At 54.1% G+C, this 20000-nt stretch overlaps 1 protein-coding gene across 1 annotated transcript in view; it reads left to right on the forward strand.

Moving 5' to 3' along the window:
* Nucleotides 1-20000, forward strand: part of LOC144952153 (uncharacterized) — an 88015-nt gene that overhangs the window by 408 nt on the left and 67607 nt on the right. Inside the window, exon 2 of the mRNA XM_078882556.1 lies at nt 14643-14717. Coding sequence (XP_078738682.1) covers nt 14705-14717 — 13 coding nt within the window. The 5' untranslated portion in view covers nt 14643-14704. The remainder of the gene's footprint in view (nt 1-14642; nt 14718-20000) is intronic.

Here is a 20000-nt window from a genome sequence, read left to right on the forward strand (position 1 = left end):
AGTGAGTGTGTGAGTGAGTGTGTGAGTGTGTGTGAGTGAGTGTGTGTGAGTGTGAGTGTGTGAGTGTGTGAGAGAGAGAGTGTGTGAGTGAGTGTGTGAGTGAGTGTGAGAGAGTGAGTGAGTGTGAGAGAGAGTGAGAGAGAGTGTGTGAGTGTGTGAGTGTGTGAGTGAGTGTGTGAGTGTGTGAGTGAGTGAGTGTGTGTGAGTGTGTGAGTGAGTGTGTGAGTGTGAGTGTGTGAGAGAGAGAGAGTGTGTGAGTGAGTGAGTGAGAGTGAGAGAGTGAGAGAGAGTGTGAGAGAGTGAGTGTGTGAGTGAGTGTGTGAGTGAGAGTGAGAGAGTGAGAGAGAGTGAGAGAGAGTGAGAGAGAGTGAGAGAGAGTGTGTGAGTGTGTGAGTGTGTGAGTGTGTGAGTGTGTGAGTGTGTGAGTGAGTGAGAGTGAGAGAGTGTGTGAGTGAGTGAGTGAGAGTGAGAGGGTGAGAGAGAGTGTGAGAGAGTGAGTGTGTGAGTGAGTGTGTGAGTGAGAGTGAGAGAGTGAGAGAGAGTGAGAGAGAGTGAGAGAGAGTGAGAGAGAGTGTGTGAGTGTGTGAGTGAGTGAGAGTGAGAGAGTGTGTGAGTGTGTGAGTGTGTGAGTGTGTGAGTGAGTGAGAGTGAGAGAGTGTGTGAGTGTGTGAGTGTGTGAGTGAGTGAGAGTGAGAGAGTGTGTGAGTGAGTGAGTGAGAGTGAGAGGGTGAGAGAGAGTGAGAGTGTGTGAGTGTGTGAGTGAGTGTGTGAGTGAGTGAGTGAGAGTGAGAGAGAGTGAGAGAGAGTGTGTGAGTGTGTGAGTGTGTGAGTGAGTGAGAGTGAGAGAGAGTGAGAGAGAGTGTGTGAGTGTGTGAGTGTGTGAGTGAGTGAGAGTGAGAGAGAGTGAGAGAGAGTGAGAGAGAGTGTGTGAGTGTGTGAGTGTGTGAGAGTGAGAGAGTGAGAGAGTGAGAGAGAGTGAGAGTGAGAGAGTGTGTGAGTGTGTGAGTGAGTGAGAGTGAGAGAGTGAGAGAGAGTGAGAGTGTGTGAGAGAGTGAGTGTGTGAGTGTGTGAGTGTGTGAGTGAGTGAGTGAGAGTGAGAGAGTGAGAGAGAGTGAGAGTGTGTGAGAGAGAGTGAGTGTGTGAGTGAGTGAGAGTGAGAGAGTGAGAGAGAGTGAGAGTGTGTGAGAGAGTGAGTGTGTGAGTGTGTGAGTGTGTGAGTGAGTGAGTGAGTGAGTGAGAGAGTGAGAGAGAGTGAGAGTGTGTGAGAGAGAGTGAGTGTGTGAGTGTGTGAGTGTGTGAGTGTGTGAGTGAGTGAGTGAGAGTGAGAGAGTGAGAGAGAGTGTGAGTGTGTGAGTGAGTGTGTGAGTGTGTGAGTGAGTGTGTGAGTGAGTGTGAGAGAGAGTGTGAGAGAGTGTGAGTGTGTGAGAGAGAGAGAGTGTGTGAGTGAGAGTGTGAGAGAGTGCGTGAGTGAGAGAATGCACGAGAGAAAAAGAGAGAGCGAGAGAGAGTGCGCGCTCGAGAGAGAGCGGGAGAGAAAGAGAGCGCGATGGATTGGATGGATCTTACAGCAGAATCATCATCATCATCATCCTCCTTGTGAGCGTATTCAATATCAAGGTTGTGGTGGTGGGTCTCAGTACATTCACATAGTGATGGTTATAGTGATGATGGTGGTGATGATGGTGGTTATAGTGATGATGGTGGTGGATGATGGTGGTGGTGATGGTGGTGGTGATGGTGGTGGATGATGGTGGTGGTGATGGTTATAATGATGGTGGTGATGGTGGTGGTGGTGATGGTGGTGGTGGTGGTGATGGTGGTGGTGATGGTGGTGGTGATGATGGTGGTGATGATGGTGGTGATGATGGTGGTGATGATGGTGGTGATGATGGTGGTGATGATGGTGGTGATGATGGTGGTGGTGATGGTGGTGGTGATGGTGGTGGATGATGGTGGTGGATGATGGTGGTGATGATGGTGGTGATGATGGTGGTGATGATGGTGGTGATGATGGTGGTGGTGATGGTGGTGGATGATGGTGGTGGATGATGGTGGTGGTGGTGGATGATGGTGGTGGTGATGGTGGTGGATGATGGTGGTGGTGATGGTGGTGGATGATGGTGGTGGTGATGGTGGTGATGATGGTGGCGGTGGTGATGGTGGGTCTCAGTATATTCGCGTAGATGCTGATGGTGATGATTAAGATGTTGGTGATGGGTCTAAATATAGATGATGATGGTGAGCGGTGGTGCAGCGGTTAGCGCTACGCTGCGCTACGAACCCGGGGATCCACTCACGGCCACCAACACGGCAGACGATTAATCTGAACCGGGGCCTGGGCTTCCCCTAGGTCGACTCAGCCTCAAGTGAGTAACCTGGTGCTGAGTGTAGTTAAACATCGCCACTGGGGAGACAAAGGCGGCCGGGCGTGGTGCTGGCCACCCACCCCCTCGTGTGCTGTTCCGGCATTCATAGGTGCTGCTCGCTAACAGCACTTGCCCCTGCAATCTATTAAGGCTATACGGGGGATCTTTGTCTTTCGTGGTGATGGTGGTGGTGATTGTGGTAATGATGATGATTGTGATGATGATGGTGATTGTGGTGATGATGATGATTGTGATGATGGTGGTGATTGTAGTGATGATGATGATTGTGATGATGATGGTGATTGTGGTAATGATGGTGATTGTGATGATGATGGTGATTGTGGTGATGATAGTGATTGTGATGATGATGGTGATTGTGGTGATGATGATGATTGTGATGATGGTGGTGATTGTGGTGATGATGATGATGATGGTGGTGGTGGCGGTAGTGATGATGGCGGTGGTGATGGATCTATGTACATTTCTGTAGATAATGATGGTGATTGTGGTGATGATGATGATTGTGGTAATGATGGTGATTGTGGTTATGATGATGATGGCGGTGGTGGCGGCAGTCTGATGGTGATTGTGGTGGTGATGATGATGATGGTGGTGGTGGTGGCGGTAGTGTGATGGCGGTGGTGATGGGTCCAAATGGATTCCTGTAGATGATGATGGTGATTGTGATGGTGATGATGATGATTGTGGTGATGATGATGATGATGATTGTAGTGATGATGATGGTGGCGGTTGTGATGATGGCGTTGGTGATGGATACAAGTAGATTCCTGTAAATGATGAGGGTGATTGTTGTGATGATGATGGTGGTGACGGTGATTGTGGTGATGATGATAGTGATTGTGGCGATGATGATGGTGATTGTGGTGATGATGATGGTGATTGTGCTGATAATGATGATGGTGATTGTGGTGATGATGATGGTGATTGTGGTGATGATGATGATGGTGATTGTGGTGATGATGATGGTAATAGTGGTGATGATGGTGGTGATTGTGGTGATGATGGTGATTGTGGTGATGATGGTAATTGTGGTGATTGTGGTGATGATGGCGATGGTGGTGGTGGCGGTAGTGATGATGGCGGTGGTGATGGGTCTAAATAGATTCCTGTAGAGGATGATGGTGATTGGCTATGATGATGGTGATTGTGGTGATTGTGGTGATGGTGGTGGTGGTAGTGATGATGGCGGTGGTGATGGGTCAAAGTAGATTCCTTTAGATGATGATGGTGATTGTGGTGATGATGGTGATGGTGGTGGTGGTGATGATGGTGATGATGGTGATGATGGTGGTGATGGTGGTGATGGTGGTGATGATGGTGATGGTGGTGGTGGCGGTAGTGATGATGGCGGTGTTTGGTGGGTGGGTGGTGGTTGGTGGGTGGGTGGTGTTGGGTGGTTGGTGGGTGGGTGGTGGTTGGTGGGTGGGTGGTGTTGGGTGGTTGGTGGGTGGGTGGTGGTTGGTGGGTGGGTGGTGTTGGGTGGTTGGTGGGTGGGTGGTGGTTGGTGGGTGGGTGGTGTTGGTTGATAGTGGGTGGTGGTAGTTGACGGTTGGTTGGTGGGTGGGTGCTGGGTGAGTGGTGGGTGAGTGGGTGATGGCTCTTGGTGGGTGGGTTGGTTGGTGGGTGGGTTGGTTGGTGGGTGGGTTGGTTGGTGGGTGGGTTGGTTGGTGGGTGGGTTGGTTGGTGGGTGGGTTGGTTGGTGGGTGGGTTGGTTGGTGGGTGGGTTGGTTGGTGGGTTGGTTGGTTGGTGGGTGGGTAGTGGCTGTTAGTGGGTGGGTGGTTGCTGTTGGTGGGTGGGTGGTGGCTGTTGGTGGGTGGGTGGTGGCTGTTGGTGGGTGGGTTGGTTGGTGGTTGGGTTGGTTGGTGGGTGGGTGGGTGGGTTGGTTGGTGGGTGGGTTGGTTGGTGGGTGGGTTGGTGGGTGGGTGGGTTGGTTGGTGGGTGGGTGGTGGCTGTTGGTGGGTGGGTGGGTTGGTTGGTGGGTTGGTTGGTGGGTGGGTTGGTTGGTGGGTGGGTGGTGGCTGTTGGTGGGTGGGTGGGTTGGTTGGTGGGTTGGTGGGTGGGTGGGTTGGTTGGTGGGTGGGTGGTGGCTGTTGGTGGGTGGGTGGGTTGGTTGGTGGGTGGGTTGGTTGGTGGGTGGGTTGGTTGGTGGGTTGGTTGGTGGGTGGGTGGTGGCTGTTGGTGGGTGGGTGGTGGCTGTTGGTGGGTGGGTGGTGGCTGTTGGTGGGTGGGTTGGTTGGTGGGTGGGTTGGTTCGTGGGTGGGTGGTGGCTGTTGGTGGGTGGGTGGGTTGGTTGGTGGGTGGGTTGGTTGGTGGGTTGGTTGGTGGGTTGGTTGGTGGGTGGGTTGGTTGGTGGGTTGGTTGGTGGGTTGGTTGGTGGGTGGGTGGTGGCTGTTGGTGGGTGGGTGGTGGCTGTTGGTGGGTGGGTGGTGGCTGTTGGTGGGTGGGTGGTGGCTGTTGGTGGGTGGGTTGGTTGGTGGGTGGGTGGTGGCTGTTGGTGGGTGGGTGGGTTGGTTGGTGGGTGGGTGGGTTGGTTGGTGGGTTGGTTGGTGGGTGGGTTGGTTGGTGGGTGGGTTGGTTGGTGGGTTGGTTGGTGGGTGGGTGGTGGCTGTTGGTGGGTGGGTGGTGGCTGTTGGTGGGTGGGTGGTGGCTGTTGGTGGGTGGGTGGTGGCTGTTGGTGGGTGGGTTGGTTGGTGGGTGGGTTGGTTCGTGGGTGGTTGGTGGCTGTTGGTGGGTGGGTGGGTTGGTTGGTGGGTGGGTGGGTGGGTTGGTTGGTGGGTTGGTTGGTGGGTGGGTTGGTTGGTGGGTGGGTTGGTTGGTGGGTTGGTTGGTGGGTGGGTGGTGGCTGTTGGTGGGTGGGTGGTGGCTGTTGGTGGGTGGGTGGTGGCTGTTGGTGGGTGGGTGGTGGCTGTTGGTGGGTGGGTTGGTTGGTGGGTGGGTTGGTTCGTGGGTGGTTGGTGGCTGTTGGTGGGTGGGTGGGTTGGTTGGTGGGTGGGTGGGTTGGTTGGTGGGTTGGTTGGTGGGTGGGTTGGTTGGTGGGTGGGTTGGTTGGTGGGTTGGTTGGTGGGTGGGTGGTGGCTGTTGGTGGGTGGGTGGTGGCTGTTGGTGGGTGGGTGGTGGCTGTTGGTGGGTGGGTGGTGGCTGTTGGTGGGTGGGTTGGTTGGTGGGTGGGTTGGTTCGTGGGTGGTTGGTGGCTGTTGGTGGGTGGGTGGGTTGGTTGGTGGGTGGGTGGGTTGGTTGGTGGGTTGGTTGGTGGGTGGGTTGGTTGGTGGGTGGGTTGGTTGGTGGGTTGGTTGGTGGGTGGGTGGTGGCTGTTGGTGGGTGGGTGGTGGCTGTTGGTGGGTGGGTGGTGGCTGTTGGTGGGTGGGTGGTTGCTTGGCAGTGGGTGCCGAGCCTGCAGGCGCGTGAAGTTCGTGCATCTGGAGGGATGCACCCAGACGGATGTCGATGTAGACGACGAGCGGCGTGATGCAGCACGGGGAGGAGGGGGGAGGGGGGAGGAGGGAGGAGGAGGAGGGAGGAGGGGGGAGGAGGAGGGAAAGGGGGAGGAGGAGGAGGGGGAGGAGGAGGGGGAGGAGGAGGGGGAGGAGGAGGGGGAGGAGGAGGCTGCTGTAAGGAGACTTCTATGCATCGCCTCCATCAGGAGTTGCACTCCTGATGGAGGCGATGCAGCGTCACGGTGACTACGAGATGTTGACTACCTCGCCTGGTCTGCAGGGCTAGGAGATGTTGACTACCTCGCCTGGTCTACAGGGCTAGGAGATGTTGACTACCTCGCATGGTCTGCAGGGCTAGGAGATGTTGACTACCTCGCATGGTCTGCAGGGCTAGGAGATGTTGACTACCTCGCCTGGTCTGCAGGGCTAGGAGATGTTGACTACCTCGCCTGGTCTACAGGGCTAGGAGATGTTGACTACCTCGCCTGGTCTACAGGGCTAGGAGATGTTGACTACCTCGCCTGGTCTACAGGGCTAGAAGATGTTGACTACCTCGCCTGGTCTACAGGGCTAGGAGATGTTGACTACCTCGCCTGGTCTGCAGGGCTAGGAGATGTTAACTACCTCGCCTGATCTACAGGGCTAGGAGATGTTGACTACCTCGCCTGGTCTACAGGGCTAGGAGATGTTGACTACCTCGCCTGGTGTACAGGGGGTCGTGGGTTCGATCCCGACCCTGACGATACCTGCTGCTGTATATTTGGAGTCTGCGTCTCTCTCTCATCATCATCATCACGGTGGCTAGGAGATGTTGACTACCTCGCCTGGTGTACAGGGGGTCGTGGGTTCGATCCCGACCCTGACGCCTGCTGCTGTATATTTGGAGTTTGCGTCTCTCTCTCGCATCGTCATCATCACGGTGGCTAGGAGATGTTGAATACCTCGCCTGGTACGCAAGAGGTCGTGGATTCGATCAAGACCCTGACGATGCCTGCTGCTGTATATTTGAGGTATGCGTTTCTCTCTCTCTGTCATTATCATCATCACGGTGGCTTGGAGATTTTGACTACCTCGCCCGGTACGCAGGAGGTCGTGGGCTCGATCCCGACCCTGACGATGCCTGCTGCTGTATTTTTGGGATAACCCTGCTGAGGCTGCGGTGTCTCAAATATTTGAAGAAGAAGTCACCCCCTGTGAGTGGCTGGCTGAGGTGCCATCTGTTGAGGAAGTACTGAAGGCGATCCAGAGTCTGAGACCAGGAAAGGCACCGGGCAGAGATGATCTCCCAAGCGAATTGCTGAGGGAGGGTGGCGTTTGTGCACAGACTGCCCTACATGACATCATAGTAACAGTCTGGACCACTGGATAGGTTCTGCAGGATTGGAAGGGTGCCCTGGTGGACCCCCTCTTTAAGAAGGGGGACCGCACAGACTGTAACAACTACAGGGACATCTCACTCCTCAGTGTGCCGGGAAAGGTCCTGGCAAGGATTATTCAACATCGCCTTGCCAGGCACGCTGAGGAGAGGCTTGCGGAGCCCCAATGCGGTTTCAGGAAAGGGCGGTCCTGCACAGATGCCATATTTTCTGTCCGTCTGCTACAGCAGAGGTGTAGGGAATTCCCACAAGACCTACATCTCTGCTTTATTGACCTGGTCATGGCCTATGATACCATCAGTAGGCCTGGGCTCTGGGTTATTTTTCGTGCTTTCGGAGTCCCTGACCCTCTGCTCACGATCATTAAGAACCATCAAGATGGTGAGCAGGCCCGGGTAAAACTACGTGGCCGGGAGTCAGAGCCATTCCCTGTACACCTTGGGGTGCGACAGGGATGTCCTCTGGCTCCCACAATTATTTCACGTCTTTTTCGACCACGTTGTTCATTAAGCCTTCGATGGCTGTACCAGGGGAATTTCGATTTGGTACAGATACAATGGGAGGCTGATCGATGCCCGGGTGCGATCAAGGGATGGCTCCCTATTGGTTAACCACGTTATGTATGCCGATGATTTGGTAATTGCTGCTCACTCAGAGTAGGAGTTGGAGGCGCTGCTGCTGAACCTGGAGATTGCCACTAAGAGGTAGGGCCTTACCATCAGCCCCACCAAAACTAAGCACCTGCCTGGGTATTTTGTACCATCGGACACTCCACTCCCACAACTCCCAATCGGTGATGGGGCAGTTGTGGAGAGAGTAGAGAGCGTTCCATACCTGGGCAGTGTGCTCATGACCGGCTCCAGTTTATCAGCAGAGGTCTCACTCCGAATCAGTCGAGCGGCAATATCTTTTCATCGGTTGCGTAACGCTGTGTGGAAGCTACCTGGTCTGTCGCTCCTCACGAAGCTTCGGGTCTTCTCGGCCACGGTCATTCCCTCCCTTCTCTACGCTTGCGAAACGTGGACCCCCTTAATGGAACATCGTCGCCGATTAGAAACATTTCGGCTGGCCTGCCTACGATCAATCCTGGGTTTAACCAGGCTGGATTGTGTGAGGAGCTCACAAATCCTTGAAAGATCTGGGCAAAGTCCCATCGGTGAGCTCCTCCGGCAGGCAAGGCTGCGTTGGCTGGGCCATGTAGCCCACATGCCCAATCACTGCATGCCCAAACAGCTTTTGTTTGGCCGGATCGAGGGGGCTAAACGGGCAAGGCACGGGCTAGAGAAGAGATGGAGTGACGTGGTACAGGAGGATGTGGAGCTGAGTTGACTTGCTGGTACCAGCGGTGTCAAGATCGGCCTCTGTGGAGGAGGGTCGTGAAGGACGCTACTGGGCAGTTGGAGGCAGTCGCCCTCCAACAACAACGGAGGGCGGAGGAGCGACGCTCACAACAACGAGCGGAGCGCCGGGTGGCTAAAGCACAGCAAGTTGGCACAGTAGGAGGCACAGGTGGTGCATCAGCCAGTCATCTCGGTCATCTCAGTCAGTCGACCCGTGGCACCTGCTGGGTCTGCCCCGTGACCTCCTGCCAGCGGGCGTTCGACACTTCACGTGGCAGCCTCAACGTGCACATGTCCTGGCACAAGCGTTGTGGTGACGTCACCGCCACTTAGTGGCGAATGGCGGTTGTTGTTGTTGTGTGTGTGACTGCGTGTGTGTGTTTGTGTGTGTGACTGTGTTTGTGTGTGTGTCTGTGTGTGTGACTGCGTGCGTGTGTCTGTGCGTGTGACTGTGTGTGCGTGTTTGTGTGTGTGACTGTGTGTGCGTGTTTGTGTGTGTTTGTGTGTGTGACTGCGTGCGTGTGTCTGTGCGTGTGACTGTGTGTGCGTGTTTGTGTGTGTGCGGTGATGTAGCGGTTAACCGCTTCGCTACGAACCCGAGTTCGATCCCCGCTCACGGCTACCACCAGTGACGATTATCTGAACCGGTCCTGGGCCTCCTCCCCTAGGTTGACTCAGCCGCAAATGATTATCTGGTGCGGTGTGTAGCAAACATCGACACGTGGGGAGACAAAGGCGGCCGGGCGTGGTGCTGACCACCCACCCCCTCGTGTGCCACAGTAGTGCTGCTACTCGCTACTACTAACAGCACTTGCCCCAACAGTCTGTTAGAGGCTACACGGGGGATCTTTGTCTGTGTGTAGGCGTTGCTACTCGCTACTGACAGCACTTGCCCCTGCAGCCTGCTAGAGGCTACACGGGGGACCTTTGCCTGCTGTGGCTAAACACCACGCCCGGCCGCCTTTGTCTCTCTGCTTGCCCACCCACCGTCCCCGCTAACAATGACAAAGCCGTTGAACAGCAAACAACAAGAACAACACAATCTGAGAGCACAACAGATCAATAAATAATACAATTATTCTGCCGAGATTTGCCGTGAACCCGGGGGGGGGGTGGGGGTAGGTGGCGAGTCATAGTCGGTTTAGTTGGTGAATAAAACAGTAGTAAGTAGTAAATATAAAATGTATAAAATATTTAAGGATAAAGGTGCGCATCTCTCGGTCCATTGTGGTGGCGCTCACAGACTGGGGAGAGGGGAGGGGGGAGGGGGGAGAGAGCCCGTCTCAAGGTTGCGGGGGGAGGGGGAGAGGGGGGGGGAGGGGGAGAGGGGGGGGGGAGGGGGAGAGGGGGGGGAGGGGGAGAGGGGGGGGAGGGGGAGAGGGGGGGGAGGGGGGGAGGGGGAGAGGGGGGGGGAGGGGGAGAGGGGGGGAGAGGGGGAGAGGGGGGGGGAGGAGAGGGGAGAGGGGAGGAAGGAGAGGGGAGGGGGGAGAGGGGAGGGGGGGGAGAGAGGGGAGGGGTTTGGGGCGGGGCGGGAGGGGGGGAGAGAGGGGGCGAGGGAGGGGAAAGGAGGGGGGGGGAAGGAGGGGGGGGGGAAAGGAGGGGGGGGGGAGAAGGCAGGGGGGAGAATAAGGGGGAGAGGGGGAGAGAGGCGGAGGACGGGGGAAGGAGGGGGGGGGGGAAAGGAGGGGGGGGGGAAATGGGGGGGAGAAATAAGGGGGGGAGGGGGGGTGAAATGGGGGGGAGAAATGGGGGGGAGGGGGGGGGAAATGGGGGGGAGGGGGGAGGGGGGAGGGAGTGGGGGAGGGGGGAGGGAGTGGGGGAGGGGGGGGGAGTGGGGGAGTGGGGGAGGGGGGAGTGAGGGGAGGGGGGAGTGAGGGGAGGGGGGAGTGAGGGGAGGGGGGAGTGAGGGGAGGGGGGATGAGGGGAGGGGGGATGAGGGGAGGGGGGATGAGGGGAGGGGGGATGAGGGGAGGGGGGATGAGGGGAGGCGCCATTAGCTCACCCGAGCCCTGCCCTGTGTACGGGATGCGTGGCTGTTTGCGAGCACCCATTAAGGCCAAACCAATGTAGGTGTCGGGGAATTAGGATGGTGATGATGGTGATGATGGTGGTGATGATGGTGGTGATGATGGTGGTGATGATGGTGATGATGGTGGTAGTGGTGGTGGTGATGATGGTAGTAGGAGTGGTGGTGATGATGGTGATAGTGGTGATGATATTGGTGGTACCTGTGATGGTGGTGGTGATGATGGTGGTAGGAGTGGTGGTGATGATGATGGTGGTGGTGATGATGGTGGTAGGAGTGGTGGTGATGATGGTGGTGGTGGTACCTGTGGTGGTGGTGATGATGGTGGTGGTGGTGGTGATGATGGTGGTGATGATGATGGTGGAACCTGTGGTGGTGGTGGTAGTGGTGGTGATGGTAGTGGTGATGGTGGTTGTACCTGTGGTGGTGGTACCTGTGATGTTGGTAGTGGTGTTGGTGATGATGGTGGTAGTAGTGGTGGTGATGATAGTGGTAGTGATGGTGGTGGCGGTGGTGGTGATGTTGGTGATTACATCACGGGACAAAGTGGGAATGCCCTGCTGAAGCTACGGTGCCTCAAATATTGGAAGAAGTCACCCCCTGTGAGTGGTTGGCTGAGGTGCCACCTGTTGAGGAAGTACTGAAGGCGATCCAGAGTCTGAGACCAGGAAAGGCACCGGGCAGAGATGATCTCCCAAGCGAAATGCGGAGGAAGGGTGGCGTTTGTGCACAGACTGCCCTATATGACATCATAACAACAGTCTGGACCACTGGACGGGTTCCGCAGGATTGGAAGGATGCCCTGGTGGCCCCCCTCTTTAAGAAAGGGGACTGCACAGACTGTAAACACTACAGGGGCATCTCACTCCTCAGTGTGCCAGGAAAGGTCCTGGCAAGGATCATTCAACATCGCCTTGCTAGGCACGCTGAGGAGAGGCTTGTGGAGCCCCAATGTGGTTTCAGCCAGGGTGGTCCTGCACAGATGCCATATTTTCTGTCCGTCTGCAACAGCAGACACCCACAGATACACACAGAGACCCATAGACTCACCACACAGATACTCACACACACACAAACAGACACCCACAGACACGCACAGAGACTCATAGACTCACCACACAGATACACACACACAAACACGGACCCACAGATACACACAGAGACTCATAGACTCACCACACAGACACTCACACACACACAAACACAGACACCCACAGATACACACAGAGACTCATAGTCTCACCACTCAGATACACACACACAAATACAGACACCCACAGATACACACAGAGACCCATAGACTCACCACACAGATACTCGCACACACACACAAACAGACACCCACAGATACACACAGAAACACAGACCCATAGACACACACAGAGCCCCCACAGACACACACAGAGACCCACACACACAAACACAGACCCAGACACACACACAGACCCATAGACACACACACAACCCCACAGACACGCACAGAGACCCCCCCCCCACACACACAGACCCATAGACACACACACAGAGACCCACAGACACACACAGAGACCCACAGACACGCACAGAGACCCACAGACACGCACAGAGACCCAGACACATACACAGAGACCCAAAGACACGCACACAGCCCCACAGACACACACAGAGACGCACAGACACGCACAGAGACCCAGACACACACAGACCCATAGACCCATCGACACACACAAACACAGACCCATAGACACACACACAGCCCCTCAGACACGCACAGAGACCCAGACACACAAAGACCCATAGACCCATCGACACACACAAACACAGACCCATAGACACACACACAGCCCCACAGACACGCACAGAGACCCAGACACACACAGACCCATATACCCATAGACACACACACAGACCCACACACAGAGCCCCCACAGACACACACAGAGACGCACACACACACACACACAGACCCAGATAAATCGATGAATCCTCAGTCGATACCACATCGACAGTCGATTGATCGGCTGATTGACATCGAGTGGTGGAGATGGTTCTGCAGAGTCCCCCAGGGACTACGTGCGTTTCACTGAACATTGGAACCTGCCACTGCGCTCCGGAAGGAATTATCGATCCATTTTTTTCTTTAAATTAACCTTTATTTGGCTAATTGATAGACACCCAGCCCCGCCTCCCCAGAACTAACAGAGACACTCACAGGCACGCACAGAGACTCACATAGAAACCCGCAGACACACACACACAGACATACACACACACACAGACACACACACGGACATACAGACACACACACGGACATACAGACACACACACGGACATACAGACACGCACAGAGACACACAGACACACACACAGACACACACAGACACACACACAGACACACAGACACACAGACACACACACAGACACACACAGAGACACACACACACAGAGACACACACAGACACACACAGACACACACACACAGAGACACACAGACACACACACAGACACACAGACACACACACAGACACACAGACACACACACAGACACACAGACACACAGACACACACACAGATACACAGACACACACACAGACACACACACACAGACACACACACAGAGACCCACACACAGAGACACACACAGTGACCCATACATGGGATGAGACGAGAGTTCTGTATGGGATGAGGGTTTTGTATGGGATGAGGGTTCTGTATGGGACGAGGGTTCTGTATGGGACGAGGGTTCTGTATGGGATGAGAGTTCTGTATGGGATGAGATGCGGGTTCTGTATGGGATGGGACGAGGGTTTTGTATGGGATGAGGGTTCTGTATGGGATGAGGGTTCTGTATGGGACGAGGGTTCTGTATGGGATGAGGGTTCTCTATGGGATGAGGGTTCTGTATGGGATGAGACGCGGGTTCTGTATGGGACGAGGGTTCTGTATGGGATGAGGGTTCTCTATGGGATGAGGGTTCTGTATGGGATGAGGGTTCTGTATGGGATGAGGGTTCTGTATGGGATGAGACGCGGGTTCTGTATGGGATGAGGGTTCTGTATGGGATGAGGGTTCTGTATGGGATGAGGCGAGGGTTCTGTATGGGATTATTCTCTGGTTCTATATGGGATGAGTCTATATGGGATGAGTCTCTGGTTCTATATGGGGTGAGTCTCTGGTTCTATATGGGATGAGTCTCTGGTTCTATATGGGATGAGTCTGTATGGGATGAGTCTATATGGGATGAGTCTCTAGTTCTATATGGGATGAGTCTCTGGTTCTATATGGGATGAGTCTATATGGAATGAGTCTCTAGTTCTATATGGGATGAGTCTCTAGTTCTATATGGGATGAGTCTCTGGTTCTATATGGGATGAGTCTGTATGGAATGAGTCTCTGGTTCTATATGGGATGAGTCTCTGGTTCTATATGGGATGAGTCTCTGGTTCTATATGGGATGAGTCTGTATGGGATGAGTCTCTGGTTCTATATGGGATGAGTCTCTCTCGCTCACCCCCTCACTCACCCCCTCGCTCACCCCCTCACTCACCCCCTCGCTCACCCCTCTCCCCTCTCCCCCCCTCTCTCTCCCCTCTCCCCCTTCTCTCCCCCCTCTCCCCCCCTCTCTCTCCCCTCTCTCCCCTCTCTCTCCCCTCTCTCCCCTCTCCCCCCTCTCCCCCCTCTCCCCCCTCTCCCCCCTCTCCCCCCTCTCTCTCCCCTCTCCCCCCCCTATCTCTCCCCTCTCCCCCTTCTCTCTCCCCTCTCCCCCCCTCTCTCTCCCCTCTCTCTCCCCTCTCCCTCTCTCTCTCCCCTCTCCCCCCTCTCTCTCTCCCCCTCTCCCCCCTCTCTCTCTCCCCTCTCCCCCCCTCTCTCTCCCCTCTCCCCCCCTCTCTCTCCTCTCTCCCCCCCCTCTCTCTCCCCTCTCCCCCCTCTCTCTCCCCTCTCCCTCTCTCTCTCCCCTCTCCCCCCCTCTCTCTCCCCTCTCCCCTCTCTCTCCCCTCTCCCCTCTCTCTCCCCTCTCCCCTCTCTCTCTCCCCTCTCCCCCCTCTCTCCCCTCTCTCTCTCCCCTCTCCCCCCTCTCTCTCTCCCGCACCAAGTGTAGAATCTTCCTCGTCTCCGACTCGTTTCCACGACGACGCTAAGAAGCACTCCGCGCCACGAGGAATGAGCCCACCGGGTGGCAATGCGACGCCTCTTCGTCACACGTGGGAGGGGGGAGGGGGGGAGGGAGAGAGAGACAAAGGCGGTCGGGCGTGGTGGTGCTGGCCCACCCACCCCCTCTGTGTGTGCCACAGCGCCGGTAGCCTTCATAGGTGCTGCTGCTACTCGCTAACAGCACTTGCCCCAGCAGTCTGTTAGAGGCTACACGGGGGATCTTTGGTGGCTATGAGATGTTAACTGCGTCGCCTTGTATACAGGAGGTTGGTGGGTTCGATCCGGACTCTATGGGTCTCTGAGTATGGGTCTCTGTGGGTCTATATGAGTCTGGGTCTCTGTGGGTCTCTATGAGTATGGGTCTCTGTGGGTCTCTATGAGTGTGGGTCTCTGTGGGTCTATATGAGTCTGGGTTTCTGTGGGTCTCTATGAGTATGGGTCTCTGTGGGTCTCTGTGGGTCTATATGAGTATGGGTCTCTGTGGGTCTCTGAGTATGGATCTCTGTGGGTCTCCAAGAGTATGGGTCTCTGTGGGTCTATATGAGTATGGGTCTATGTGGGTTTCTATGGGTGTGGGTCTCTATGAGTATGGGTCTCTGTGGGTCTCTATGAGTATGGGTCTCTGCGCCGGTCTATTGGTTTCTATGAGTCTGTAGAATCACACGTTTAGAGTATTTGTCTGCTATAAAATTCCCACGTGATGATTGACATCAGCCGCTTTGTTGAGCCAGCTATCATTTGTGACGGTCAGTGGACGCTTTTAACAAATAGCCACTGGACGAACATCTCAGTTGAGTTCTAGATTTGAAGCTTTCGTGACTGCAAGGATTCATACTCTTAGTTCTTTCGGTAAAGTCACCATGTAGGTAAACAAGTATAACCCGTAAAAACAAAGTTTTTCACTATAAATCCTTTATATGCGTGGCGGCTAGAGTCCTCTCGTCCTCTGGCTTGAGATGGCTGCCACCTATGGGTCAGATGATTGCATGGCAGCATTAAGCAATTGTCCTAAAAAGTGTAAAATTTTGGAAAAAAAAATTCACGAAAATAAATTGTCACGCACAACGAGTCTGTGTGCAAAATGTCAGCTCGATTGGATCACGGGAAGTGGGTTAAAAAACGACCGAAATATTTGCACGGTCCTAAGCAAGCAAGCGAACTTAATATAAAGGATTTAAAAATGAAATTAAATGCTTTCTTTTAGCCCCGCCCCCCCTCCCGATACGTTCCATTCATTGGCTACCACATTCTGATAAGCCCCCCCCCCCCCTCTTCCCCTTAACTTGTATTTAAGAACTTGCATCTTGAATCCCTGCCTCACTTGATGCAGCTAATCTGGCTGTGACGGTCCCACCTGATGACGGAGACTTGTGTTGCCTCCGAAACGTCGTCGTGATTTTTTATTATTTTATTTTTATTCATTTTTATTTCATTTTTTTACCTACATGGTGACTTTACCGAAAAAAATAAGAGTATAAGCTCAGTTGAGTATGGGACCACCTCGAAATGCAATTTTTTTTTATTTGAAGCCGTTCGTGACTGCGGGAATCCATACTCTGTGCTTCTTTCGGCAAAGTCACGTGGGGTAGAAAATTAATAATCGATCACGACGTTTCGATCGCAGCACAAGCGTTTAGATGAAGATGGTCGCTTGTGTTGCGATCGAAACGTCGTGATCTGTTAATTGTCTGTCTAGGTGACTGTCCCACAGAGGTCACAAACGGGTTTTGATTCCTTACCCGTACCCGTACCCGGCCGCACAAGGGTCGCAAACGGGTACCCGTACCCTACCCGATACCCGTACCCTACCCGATACCCGGCTACCCGTACCCGGCCGGGTATCGGGTATGGTACGGGTACGAGTACCCGATTGCGACCTCTGGGATGAAGCCATGTTGCAGGCGCGGGTGGGTTGATTCTAGGAACTTGAATTGTGAGAAGAGACAAGACGTTGGGAAGAAATGAGTGACACACGGTGACTCACCAGTGACTCACGGCCTACCCGTACCCGGCCGCACCAGGGTCGCAAACGGGTACCCGTACCAGGCCGGGTACGGGTAGCCGGGTATCGGGTAGGGTACGGGTATCGGGTACCCGGTTGCGACCTCTGCTGTACCGAAAGACCCAAAGAGTACACCTAGAAAGGCGTTTGTCATTTGGAAAATCCATCTCCATCTCTCTTATTAAAGATCACACGCCTTTATACGCACGGACGTAATTTTGGGGGCTCTTTACCTGGTGGCTGTAAACTAGAATAAATCGTCAAAGATAAATGAAGTAGAATAAATAGCCTCGTTGTAGTACTCTTGGCACTGTATCTCTCTCTCTCTCTCGCTCTCTGCAGTTGCTTCTTGCTTTTTTTGCCCTGAGACCCGGTCTCTACTCTAGACTCTAACCCTGAGACCCGGTCTCTACTCTAAACTCTGACCCTGAGACCCGGTCTCTACTCTAGACTCTAACCCTGAGACCCGGTCTCTACTCTAGACACTGAGACTCTGAGACCCGGTCTCTACTCTAGACTCTGACCCTGAGACCCGGTCTCTACTCTAGACTCTGACCCTGAGACCCGGTCTCAACTCTAGACTCTAACCCTGTCACCCGGTCTCTACTCTAGACTCTGAGACCCGGTCTCTACTCTAGACTCTGACCCTGAGACCCGGTCTCTACTCTAGACTCTGACCCTGAGACCCGGTCTCTACTCTAGACTCTGACCCTGAGACCCGGTCTCTACTCTAGACTCTGACCCTGTCACCCCGGTCTCTACTCTAGACTCTGACCCTGAGACCCGGTCTCAACTCTAGACTCTGACCCTGTCACTCGGTCTCTACTCTAGACTCTGACCCTGAGACCCGGTCTCTACTCTAGACTCTGACCCTGAGACCCGGTCTCAACTCTAGACTCTGACCCTGTCACTCGGTCTCTACTCTAGACTCTGACCCTGAGACCCGGTCTCAACTCTAGACTCTAACCCTGAGACCCGGTCTCTACTCTAGACTCTGAGACCCGGTCTCTACTCTAGACTCTGACCCTGTCACCCGGTCTCTACTCTAGACACTGAGACTCTGAGACCCGGTCTCTACTCTAGACTCTGACCCTGAGACCCGGTCTCTACTCTAGACTCTGAGACCCGGTCTCTACTCTAGACTCTGACCCTGAGACCCGGTCTCTACTCTAGACTCTGAGACCCGTCTCAACTCTAGACTCTAACCCCTGAGACCCGGTCTCTACTCTAGACTCTGAGACCCGGTCTCTACTCTAGACTCTGACCCTGTCACCCGGTCTCTACTCTAGACTCTGACCCTGAGACCCGGTCTCTACTCTAGACTCTGACCCTGTCACCCGGTCTCTACTCTAGACTCTGACCTTCGTGCCGGGGGTTATTTGGAGTTCAGATCGCGTGAGGTTAATCAGTGACTCCAAGCTGCACGCTACCACCTCGTGCGTGCTGATGATCTGGTAATTGCCGCTTACTCTGACCAGACGGGCACTGGGTGGCAGGATACATAATAGTCCAGCACACCCACCAAAACCAAATCTGTCGCCTTGGGACAACGTGCTGATGTGATCACCTCCCGGCAACGCTGCAACGTACGCTACAAGCTGAGTCATTGGATCTCTGTGGGTCTCTATGATTCTAGATGAATCTCTGGAGCTCTGCTTTTGCTCTATAGGTCTCTGCGGGTCTCTATGGGTCTCTGTGGGTTTCTATGGGTTTCTATGGGTCTATATGAGTCACTGGGTCTCTGTAGGTTTCTATGGGTTTCTATGGGTCTATATGAGTCACTGGGTATCTGTGGGTCTCTATGGGTCTCTGTGGGTTTCTATGGGTTTCTATGGTCTATATGAGTCACTGGGTCTCTGTAGGTTTCTATGGGTTTCTATGGGTCTATATGAGTCACTGGGTATCTGTGGGTCTCTATGGGTCGCTATGGTGATATACGAGTCACTGGGTTTCTGTGGGTCTCTATGGGTCTCTGTGGGTCTCTATGGGTTTCTATTGGTCTATATGAGTCACTGGGTATCTGTGGGTCTCTATGGGTCTCTGTGGGTCTATATGGGTAACTGGGTTTCTGTGGGTCTCTATGGGTCTCTGTGGGTCTCTATGGGTTTCTATGGGTCTATATGAGTCACTGGGTATCTGTGGGTCTCTATGGGTCTCTGTGGGTCTATATGGGTCACTGGGTATCTGTGGGTCTCTATGGGTCTCTGTGGGTCTCTATGGGTCTCTATGGGTCTATATGAGTCACTGGGTATCTGTGGGTCTCTATGGGTCTCTGTGGGTCTATATGGGTCTCTGTGGGTCTATATGAGTCACTGGGTATCTGTGGGTCTCTATGGGTCTCTGTGGGTCTATATGAGTCACTGGGTATCTGTGGGTCTCTATGGGTCGCTATGGTGATGTATGAGTCACTGGGTATCTGTGGGTCTCTATGGGTCTCTGTCGGTCTCTATGGGTCTCTGTGGGTCTATATGAGTCACTGGGTATCTGTGGGTCTCTATGGGTCTCTGTGGGTCTATATGGGTCACTGGGTATCTGTGGGTCTCTATGGGTCTCTGTGGGTCTATATGAGTCACTGGGTATCTGTGGGTCTCTATGGGTCGCTATGGTGATATACGAGTCACTGGGTTTCTGTGGGTCTCTATGGGTCTCTGTGGGTCTCTATGGGTTTCTATGGGTCTATATGAGTCACTGGGTATCTGTGGGTCTCTATGGGTCTCTGTGGGTCTATATGGGTCACTGGGTTTCTGTGGGTCTCTATGGGTCTCTGTGGGTCTCTATGGGTTTCTATGGGTCTATATGAGTCACTGGGTATCTGTGGGTCTCTATGGGTCTCTGTGGGTCTATATGGGTCACTGGGTATCTGTGGGTCTCTATGGGTCTCTGTGGGTCTCTATGGGTTTCTATGGGTCTATATGAGTCACTGGGTATCTGTGGGTCTCTATGGGTCTCTGTGGGTCTATATGGGTCTCTGTGGGTCTATATGAGTCACTGGGTATCTGTGGGTCTCTATGGGTCTCTGTGGGTCTATATGAGTCACTGGTATCTGTGGGTCTCTATGGGTCGCTATGGTGATGTATGAGTCACTGGGTATCTGTGGGTCTCTATGGGTCTCTGTGGGTTTCTATGGGTTTCTATGGGTCTATATGAGTCACTGGGTATCTGTGGGTCTCTATGGGTCTCTGTGGGTCTATATGAGTCACTGGGTATCTGTGGGTCTCTATGGGTCTCTATGGGTCTCTATGGGTCTATATGAGTCACTGGGTATCTGTGGGTCTCTATGGGTCGCTATGGTGATATATGAGT

Source organism: Lampetra fluviatilis, chromosome 66 (genome assembly GCF_964198595.1).
Source record: "Lampetra fluviatilis chromosome 66, kcLamFluv1.1, whole genome shotgun sequence".
Taxonomy (NCBI): Eukaryota; Metazoa; Chordata; class Hyperoartia; order Petromyzontiformes; family Petromyzontidae; genus Lampetra; species Lampetra fluviatilis.